The following is a 10,658-nucleotide window of genomic DNA, read 5'->3' on the forward strand; positions in this document are numbered from 1 at the left end:
GCCAGAACACCCCACAGATGGCCTTTCAATGTGACTTGAGCTTCCTTACAACATGGCGGCTGGCTTCCAAGGGGAAATAACCTGGAGAGCAAGGGCCAAGGCAAGACCACTTTGTATTTATAACCTGACCTCAGAAATCACATAGCATCATCTGTGCTATATTCTATTGGTCGAAGCAGTTACAGGGGTCCTTCCCTGTTTAAGGTGGGGAACAAAGACTCTACCTCTCAGTGAAGGAGTGTCAACATCACATTGTAAGTAGAGCCTGTGGAATGGGATACATACCGGTGTGGCCATCTTTGAAAGATGGAATCTGCCACAAGCAGTCATGGGGAAAAGGCCAAAGTCCATATAATAGAACACATATAAGAACCCCTTATGTGAGAAAAGAGATATGAATGAAGGCAGATGGATTTCATGAAGGCAGTGAGTTTTTCCTTTGCTGCCAGAAGGCAGGTCATTATAACTCTGTCAGGAATGCAAATAGGAAAAGGAAGATTTAACACCTTGTGAGAGAGATCTGGAATGTTAGAGAGTCCTGTTTCCAATTAACAGGTCTACATCATCTTCTTGCAAGGATGGGGCAGCTGTAGTTGCCAGAGAGACACATCTGTTGAAGTCGGCTATAGATCTCATCAGCTCATCCCTGGCTCACTGTCATTCCAACACCACTCCTGTCATAGTCCCTCATTATTTCATTATCCATACTGATGATACTGACCTCTCAGCTTCTTCTTGACATCCTCTCTTCCAATGATCTTGTCCCCCAACCTTGTCCCCCAACTCAATCCCATGGTCATTGGGTCATACCCTTGACTTTGTCATCACCTCTTATTGTAGCCATCTATAATCCCTATTTAAGATGTCTTTTTCAGCCCCAACAATTCTTTGATGTCACACAAACCCATAGTCCCTTGATCCTACCACACTTTCACTGCCCCTTGCCTGCTCACGAGCTCGCTCTCCACCTACTTAAATCAGAAGTCCATCATTAGACTCACCCCTTTGCATGTGCTCTCCACTCCCTCACCCCCCTCCCTCTTCCGTGTATTCTCCTAACAAACCCAACCCGCCATGCCCTCCACAGCTGCCACCACGCAGGGACCGGTCTCACTCTAAATTCATGACAGTAACCTCAGATGAGTCTGCCGTGGTGCCAGCAGTCAGGCTTTCCTTGAAATGGGGACGTAGAAATGCCACCTCAGGCTGTTCGCCTGCCCCAGAGCTGTAACCCTGTATCTTTGGGTCAGAGCCCACCATCTGCCAGGCATTATGGCATTATGCACAGACAGCCAGCCTGCAGGAGCATTAAGAAATCCCCTTCAGAAAACAACTTCTCTCTGCTGACACCCCAGCTTCCTGGTGGCTTCAAAACTGCAGTCTGGTGATGTGACATCCCCTCTAAGGGCACCCTTTCCATTTCCGCCTCATTTTCTGTACACTCAGCGTTGCTGAGAGAGCGATTTTGACATCTTCTATTCTTAGCACCGAAGTACAAAGTCACATATGCAGAGAGACCAAAATTAGAAGAACAGCACATTGATTTTCCAAATTCTTTGAAAAATCAAGAACACTTGGAGGGTTGGCGGTAGAAGGTACGGTAACCAAGTCACTCCAGGGTGAGGAGCCTGGAGACTTTGACACTGTGAAGATGTGTCACCGTGGGCAAGTCCCTTTAGCTGTCTGGGTCCCAATCTTATCATCTGCAAAGCGAGGGGACTGGATGAGGTAATTCCTAAGGTACTTTCTAGATCTTTCATTCTGACTTTGCCACAGGATGTACCAACATTCACAGTTGTCCCTGTTTTTTCTGCCTCTACTTCATACATACATCAGTTTTTCAATCAAGTAAAGGCTCGCTTCATGCTCAGAGGGTACAAAGGTAAAAAGGACACAATCCCTGCCCTCTAGGAGCTTGATATAATCCTATAATTATGCCTAATGTGATCAATGTTTTGAAGAAAGTATGTTCAAAGTGTGGTAGGAACCAAGTAGAAAAGGAGATTAGTTCTAGTTGTGGTGGCTACGGTCCTTCACAGAGGAAATGACATTGGAGAGTAAGTATTCTTAAACAACGTTGCCAGGGTGTGGTGGAGGTAGGCACAGAGAGGACATTCCAGTTATGAGAAAGGGCCCAAAGACATAGTGAATCTGGGGGACCAATTCCAAGTTTTCCATCTGCCCGATGATTAGGTACATGTCAGGGCATGAGGCTGGAACAAGGTAGACTGGAACCGTCTCTCTTTTTTTCTTCTCATTTAGCTAACATCTCATTTTGGAATTATCCCAAGTTTCTCATTTTTAAGTCAGGGCTTCTCTGCCATTCTGAAGTCTTACCCCCTGTAGGCTCTCCTTTGTGTTACATATGTTATCCTGAAATTTGGCCTGTTTACTTATGTAACCCTCCAGAAACCGTTTATCATTTATCAAATATTTCCATGAATGTATAAGGCAGCAAATAATAGCTTCATTTTACAAAGAGAAAAGTTAACATAAACCTTGATTTGTAGATTGCTCAGTATCAGGTAAACAGACCTGAAATATGCCCTGGCTCCCTCCTTCATGAAAATTCCATGACTTTCTTTTTACCTTAAAGTCAAGAGAAATAAGTAATCTTTTTTTTTTTTTTGAGAAATAAGTAATCTTGACTGACTTGTGCAATATCACATTGGAACTGTCATAAGGGTCAGATTTTGAGTCAAGCATGACTTTAAGGAACTAAATACTGTGAATACCATATAAGGTTAGGGAAAAAAGCATAACATAAATTGATACTCAGAATATGGGTTGGTAAGACAAAAATCTTCTTAAGCCCATGAAAACAGCTGCTGCTTTTTCCCAGACTAATTGTTTCATAAGGAAACATTTTACCTTTTTATAAATCAGTGTGGGAGGTGGTTGGTCACTCAGACTTCACAAGACAGTAGCACCCAGGTGATCATTACCATCCAGGATTTGGCCTTTGGCCTGAGGGACCCAAAAACTTCAACTCTTCATTCTCCTAGAACTGATCAGGTTTTAGAGGGTTGACTCTGAATTCAGAGGTGGATGTTTATAAAGCAAGCTCTTTATATTGTGTCTCTAGCACCATCTACTGGGAAACAAGAGTGCCTTTATTAGGATTCTTAACAGTTGAAAGCATCGGAAACCCAAGTCAGGTAGCAAAGAGAAAGGAGAAAGGGTAAGAAAGGAAAAGCTTAGCAGATTCTGAGAAACAGAGGACTAAGTATATTATATTGAAGTTACTTATATGTAGATGTAACCACTAAAACAAAATTACAAACTTTCAAACTTATAAGGCACACACACATACACACACACACAGACCATATAGTAAAAGATTTTAAAAAGCAAGCAACAACAAAAATTCATAAACACAGAAAGCACACCATAAAATGTAACGACAGAGCTAAGAATACTTAGAACATACATATGTCATAGTAATGCCATGAAATACCTCTATTAAACAAAGTCTCTCAGATTGAATCACAAAGCAAAACCCATCAGAATGCTGTGTGCAACCAAGTCTTACAGAAAGGTTAAAAATATGAGATTTCAAAGCAAACCAAGCAAATGAAAGCCAAAGTGGCAGGAGTCTCAATCTTGATATCAGTAAAGGCTGATTTCAGGACAGAAAGCATTAAATTACATAAAGGAGGGTACCTTGTAATGATAAAGGATGCAATTTACAATGAGAGTTCACCATATCTGAGAGCATAAAGAAAACTTCAGGTAGTTTCACAAAATAGGAGTAAGACAGCCAATACTGACCTAGAAATGTTTTAACTCTTAATAATTCTTGGATCAAAAGGGAATTCAAACCCCAAAACTAGTAACATCTAGAAAATAAGTAAATAATATATCATAATTACATATAATGGAAATATATACATAATACATATTGGAATATATAATAAATGGAAATATGATGTTATAATTATATATAACAGAAATTCCTATATGTGTTATAAAGCCTATTGCTCAGAAGAATATTGTAGCACTACTTATATTAATCCAAAAAATGTGAAAATAAATTAGGCATCTAATGCAAGATATTTGAAAAATAACAAAATAAACCCAAGAAAACGAAAGAAAAATTAATACAAATAAAAGCAGAAATTATTATTTTGAAAAGAGGAGGAAAAATGTAGTACTAATACATAAATCCAAGAGCTGCTTCATTGGAGGGGGGAAAAAATAAAATAGATAAAGCATTAGCTAACCTATTCAATGCACAAAGTTAGAAATGAGCACAGGCCAATAACCACAGACAGATGAAATTGAAAGAATCATAAGTTACTGTCTTCCTCAACTCTACAAATAAGTGAGAGTAATATAGATGGAATGCATATGTTTCTAGAAAAATGTAAATTTGCAATTATGACACCAGAAAAGAAATTTTAAATTGACAGATTATCATAGAAAAAATAGAAATATGAGTGCATATAGAGTTGTCCAATGAAATACATAGGAATAAATTTAGCAACAACCTCCAAGACAAATTGAATCAAAAGATCAAGGTGGAAATAGGCTCTATCTTTGTGTGTGTGTGCATGGGTCTGCGTTAACATACTTCGATATCCTTGTAACATCTCTGGAAGGATGGGTCAGGAACAAGCAACAGTGGTTGCTTCTGTTGAAGGAAATTGGATCTGTGGGGAACAAAGATGAGAGAGATTGTTTTCATTTATAGTATTTTGTATCTTTTACATTTGTTACCTTTTAAATTGTTTACATGTGGGCACCTGGGTGGCTCAGTCAGTTGAGTGTCTGCCTTTGGCTCAGGTCATGATCCTGGGATCCCAGGATGGAGTCCTGCCTCGGGCTCCCCATTCAGCGGGGAGTCTGCTTCTCCCTCTGACCATCGCCCCTCTCATGCTCTCTCTCTCGCACTCTCTCTCATATAAATAAAACCTTTTTAAAATAAATAAATAAATAAATAGATTACATGTGCAAATATTACCCATTCAAAAATTCTTTTTCGTACAAGCAGAACTGGGCAAAGGAAATAGATGGTTTTAAGGGGTGTTTTCAAAAAGAATGCTACTTAATTTTTCCTAGAGCTGACTCTGGTAAGAGAAGGATTCTTCTGTGTGCTTCCCAAATTCCTTTGGTCAAATAGTGGGCATCGGACGCTAGGATGGTATTGGCCAGGCCTCTGGGTCCCCCTTGGGTGCTTTGGACCCCAGGCATCCCCGCAGCTCTGTGTGAACTCACAGACTCCAGTCCTCACATACCAGGAAGACCATGTTTCTGAACAGGAGCTCCGAGTTTAAGAAAAGGATGCCGTCTTTCGCCCAAAGATAGGAGATTCGTGTTTCCTCTTAGTATTTAGGAACACACAAAAGCAGAACTCAATGTTTTGAACGGCTAAAGTTGGTTCTCCTTTTACTTGTTTAAATCTTTTAGTGGTAAGGTACAAGTTCCTGATTTTTCTCAGCCTCCTAAGATTTCAGACCCACTTTGCATGCTACCTCTCTCTCCTCTAAAAATAGCACAGAAACCAAGTTCCTACAACATCTCCATCTGACCACATGAAAGGCAAAAGTAGTTTTTTTTTTTTTTTTAAGATTTATTTATTTACTTACTTATTTGACAGAGAGAGACACAGTGAGAGAGGGAACACAAGCAGGCAGAGTGGGAGAGGGAGAAGCAGGCTTCCCGAGGAGCAGGGAGCCCGATGTGGGGCTCAATCCCAGGACCCTGGGATCATGACCTGAGCCAAAGGCAGACGCTTAACAACTGAGCCACCCAGACGCCCCGGCAAAAGTAGTTCTAACCCTAAAAGAGTATGTTAACTAACTAGCATTTGTGTCCACCTTTAAATATGTGACACTATTCTAGGACAAAGAAGACTTTTAAAGAAAATAAACTGGGCTTCCGGTTATGGAATGAATAAGTCGCAGGAATAAAAGGCACAGCACAAGGAATATAGTCAGTGGTACTGTAAGAGTTGCCTGGTGATACACGGGGGTCCCACTTATGGAGAGCACAGCATAATGTAGAGAGAAGCTGAATTACTACGTTGCACACCTAAAACTAATGCAATATTGTGTGTTAACTATGCTCAAATTAGAAAAAAAAATTTTTTTTAAATAAAGACAGAAACTAAACTGGATCACGGTGTAAAGCTCTGAAGTAGAATCCCTCTCCTCTTTCAAGAAAGCCTGGCCAGAGTGCTCCAGCCTGCTGCCTTTTTATCTGCCTCTTCCCACCAGGAGAAGTTGCTCCAGTACAAGGAACTGCCTTTGACCTGCGGAAGCCAGTCAAGCTTGGAAAACACCTGCAGGACTTCCATATCAATGGCTTCGACCACAATTTCTGTCTGAAGGAATCTAAAGAAAAGCACTTTTGTGCACGGTAGGTCCTTTTCACTTGCTGCCTCTGTGGGGAAGAAGAGATGCCACGTCCTATATGAGGAGCTTTTTCTCTGGCCGATCAGTAGCATTTACTCTGCTGCAGGGACCGCATACACATCCCCCGACTTTTCAAAGCTCCTCTTCCAGGGAGCCGGAGCCGCTCCCCCTCCCGCATCAGGCCATTAGCCCTGGGCTCCCACCTGGCAGCCTGTTTCTCTTCGCTGCCTCTCTCCCCATCTGTGCCTGTTCTTTAAGGCCCACTGGTTTTAGAAGGCCTGATTCCTCTGGACTGAAGTCACCTCTGCTTTCCTTGAACTTCTGGAGCCCTTTGTACTTTGTTCACATGTGATTCGTGCCCTGTCTACTTCCATGGAGCGTCAGAGGCTGCCCTTCTCCCCAGAGCACCCACCACCAGCACCAGCACCAGCACCACCAGCAGCCTTGTTTCAGTGGCATTTGTGTGCACTCTCCCTCCTCCTCACTAAATTCTGACTCCTCGCACCGTCTCGTCTCCCTGAGTCCCCCCTCCCCACCCTAGTGCCTAACACCGTGCTTGGCACCAGCAAATAATGTCTCTAGAATAAATGGATTTGAAATAAAGCAGGGAAAGTGATTCAAACTCCAAGAGAAACTTCAAAAGCCTTCTCTGCCTCAGAGCCCCAGTCCCTGTGTTCTTCCAGCTGGATTCTGCCATTCTCCTCTTGCCTAGTGCTCACATTTCTCTCTCTCCTGCACCCACCTCAAGGAGACTCTCCGGCCTCTCTCCACTCTTCAAATCCTGGCCCTCCTCTTCCCGAACATCTTTCCCTGAACGTCTTCATGGACCATACACTGCTGGGATGTTTTACCTCTCAGTAAGAGGGGAAGACTGAGGCTTTTCTTTATCCATATCCCTTCAACACCAAGTATGGGAGCGGGTAGGTACTCTCAGCTCTGTAGAGAACTGTTTTTTTGGGGGGGGGGGGTTGTTTTTTTTTTTAAAGGAAACAGTGAATCTAGCAAAAACTGACAGTACATCTGTTCTCAGGGGACATCTGACTAAAAAGCGCCGCCTGCTCGAGCCCCAGGGAAGGGGGATGGTTTAATTTAGAGAAGCATCTCTTCTCTTTCAAGACATAGCTGGTGGCTTTGCCAGGCCAAGCAGAGAGCTCCAACTCTTTATGAGAAAGGCTCTCAGCCCCTCCAGAACCTGAAAACTGTGTCTCTTCAACCTGGCTGCCCCCGAGAGACACACACACACACACACACGGCTGGGGTGAGCCTTCCTCAGAGAAGCCAAGATCAGTGAGAAGTGGCCATTGGAGGATCCTCAGAACCACCTGCTCATGCCTCACCCAGGAGACTACGAGAATCTCCCATCATGCTCTTCTCATCTTTGTCTCCGTGTATCTGTCCCTGCTCTGTGGCTGGGCCTGCTTACTGGCTCAGAGGCTGCTTCCCAGCTTCGCCCGGTCCCTGCGGGCCTCTGCATCCCGTACCGATGTACCGACGTGGTCTGCCTTACCCCCAGGGTCCGGCATGCTGGAAGCGGGCGGCTACTGGAGGTGTACACCACCCAGCCTGGGGTCCAGTTTTACACAGGCAACTTCCTGGATGGCGCGCTGAAGGGCAAGGGGGGAGCAGTCTATCCCAAGCACTCTGGTTTCTGCCTCGAGACCCAGAATTGGCCTGATGCCGTCAATCAGGTAAAGCTCCAGCCTGGCTTCTCAGTGGTGTTGTGCCCAGGGTCACACTGTATGACAGAGGTCACGACACTCAGGTCTGTGTGAATCACAAGTCCACAGGGTTCTCTTCTCCCAGTCATGATGAGGAAACCTTTAGCCAAGTTACTAACATAGCATTTATGTCTTTTTTAATCTATTTTGTGCCTTCAAAGCCTTTATTCAGTTCAATGTTGCCCCTTATCAATACCTGCTCATCTTCCGCAACCATACTTTTTTGAGGGGTGGGGTGCAGAAGGGGAGGGAGAAGGGGAATCCTAAGTAGGCTCCAGGCCCAGCACGGAGCCCGACACAGGGCTCGATCTCACAACCCTGGGATCATGACCTGAGCCAAAATCGAGAGTCAGACGCCTAACTGACTGAGCCACCCAGGTGCCCCCTGCAACCACACTTTTAAAATGATCCCATCTTCTCTTCCTATTTGCTTACTGATGACTTCTTTTTCTAGCTACTGCCTAGAGTAGTGCTCCCCAAAGCACCAGCTCTGCAGCTTGCACCAGAATGTAAATTGATACACGGCCGCCTTCATCGGGAAAGTCCTGCTGTAACAACGTGCTCAGTGATGTGGCTCGAGTTCTCAGTGCAAACCAATAGTAAACAGTTGTTACCCTGGCAGCTGGTTCTAGAGACCAGTCCAGAGCCATCCTGCATGGGGCAGGGTGCAGCTGGGCTGGCAAGTGTAACCTGTCCTCTTTTTCCCTTCGCAGCCCCACTTCCCTCCTGTGCTGCTGAGGCCTGGGGATGAGTATGACCACACCACTTGGTTCAAGTTTTCTGTGGCTTGAGGAAGTGTGAAGACGTGACCTCTTCCAGGGCCAGGCTGGGAGCCCCTTCAGCAGCCTGTCTCCTGCCCAGAGAGGCGACAGAGGCTTTACAAGTGATCCTGTGATGAAAGCCATGTGAAGGGTAGCTTCATAGTAGTGAGTCTGAGTATCGATTTTCTTTCCCAGTGACTGGCTCCAGGTCAGCTCTAATGAGCAGCTCTCTCCTCTGTGTAGTTAAGAGGACCCACCCACTAATGTCATCACCTAAGCCCGACCCTAGCCCAGAAGGGGTGCCCACGCCCCTTGTACTGTGTTGGCCCCGTCTCTCCACCCTACCTTTCTCTGATTCTTTCTTTCCTTTTCTTTGTCCTCCTCCTCTGCCTCCTCAAACCACCTCGCCCCTCCTGTGCAGCACTTCGGATTACAGTCGCATTAGCTCCTGCACCATGCTGGCAGATGGACCAGTCTGCCTTGAGAAGGCAGGAGATGACAGAGGGAGGGAGCCGGGGCTTCAGGAGGGTAAATGACCCTCATAAAAACACACGGCTGGGGACGATTTTAGCCAGGACTTGACATCAGGTCATGCACATTCGAGTCCCCTTCTTTGCTTCCATTTCAGTCTGCCAGGGCATTCGCGGGGTCACTGATGGGGAAAGGGGGGGTCTGACCCTCCTCTCTTTGGGTCAGCCTTTCTTCCCAGATTCACGTTTGTATGAGTCTGAGTTTGAGTTTAGCTGTCTTACAGATGTCACTTAAAGGGCCAGGTCAAAATATCCAGAAAGAATCTGTGATTTTGATTTTCTGCCTTTGGGGTTGAGAAGTCCCAGCCCAGCCAAGGCATGGGAAGCCAGCAAGCCACCGGAGACCGGAGCTGTGTTAGTGTGGAGACAGGGCCTCACCTGAGGGCTGCACATTGCACCTGGAGCAAAATGTCGTGTTATGTAGATGAGCCCGGGGCTCCCCGCTTTCCTGAACAATTGAATTACCAGTTATGGGTTTGGGTTGGTGGTTGGTTTAGGTTTTTAAAGGAATGTACCTTTTACTTTTGTATACTAGCAGCCAGTTGAAATAAAACCAAAAGCTGTACCTTCGGAAGACTCCCCGTGTCTTCACTCATTTTTAAATCTGTCAGACACGGACTTTTGGGAAATTGACGGAGTATATGGTGTGTTCTGGATTCCACTGTGCTCTCCAGTCCAAGCACCAGCATCTTCCTAGAAGAAAGCCACCTAACTGGCCACCTGTTGAGCTTCCCATACTCCCTCTTTCTTAGCAACAACAATAAATCAAAAATAGTGATCAATTTTTAATTCATTTCATCATGGATTTTCCAGATACCTATTGTATCCACAGTTCTCTGCTGAGTCTTTTAAGGAATTCAGGAAGTAATGTCTAAGATATAGTGTATTCCCTCAGGGATCTGTCAGTCTCTTTGGGGAAGACAAGACTAACAGTGACAATAAGGTGATGTAGAATTGCACCAGGATGGACCAAACCCTGAGCACTAACTTTGCTACTGGCATTTACTACATGGGCAAACAATCTAATTTCACTTGGCCTCAATTTTTCTCACCTGTGAGGCAAAGGGATAAGACTTAAAATATCTGGAAGGTAAATCTATGTCTGCAGGGCTACAACGAAAACTGGCCACTAGTCAAATTCTTTTTCCACAGGCCCTCCCTGTGCTGTAACGAAGGACCTGAGAAGGTGGACAGCAAATGATTAAGCCAGCCAGAGCCTGAGGGCTAGGAGCTGTGGTCTGTTTCTCTTCCCGGTTGGGCTTGAGCAGGCGGTGGAGGTCTAACTACATTACT

At 44.8% G+C, this 10,658-nt stretch overlaps 1 protein-coding gene across 2 annotated transcripts in view; it reads left to right on the top strand.

Annotated features, from left to right (window-relative positions):
* Positions 1-9,924, top strand: part of GALM (galactose mutarotase) — a 50,954-nt gene extending 41,030 nt beyond the window's left edge. Inside the window, exons 5-7 of one of the 2 annotated variants that reach the window (XM_032410328.1) lie at positions 6,219-6,360; positions 7,870-8,044; positions 8,788-9,924. In XM_032410328.1, coding sequence (XP_032266219.1) covers positions 6,219-6,360; positions 7,870-8,044; positions 8,788-8,865 — 395 coding nt within the window. In that variant the 3' untranslated portion in view covers positions 8,866-9,924. Of the gene's footprint in view, positions 1-6,218; positions 6,361-7,104; positions 7,277-7,869; positions 8,045-8,787 lie in introns of those variants that run through there. The other variant, XM_032410329.1, reaches the window with a different exon arrangement.
* Positions 9,925-10,658: the final 734 nt, after the last annotated feature.

Source organism: Phoca vitulina, unplaced genomic scaffold, assembly GCF_004348235.1.
Source record: "Phoca vitulina isolate PV1807 unplaced genomic scaffold, GSC_HSeal_1.0 scaffold12, whole genome shotgun sequence".
NCBI classification, from domain to species: domain Eukaryota; kingdom Metazoa; phylum Chordata; class Mammalia; order Carnivora; family Phocidae; genus Phoca; species Phoca vitulina.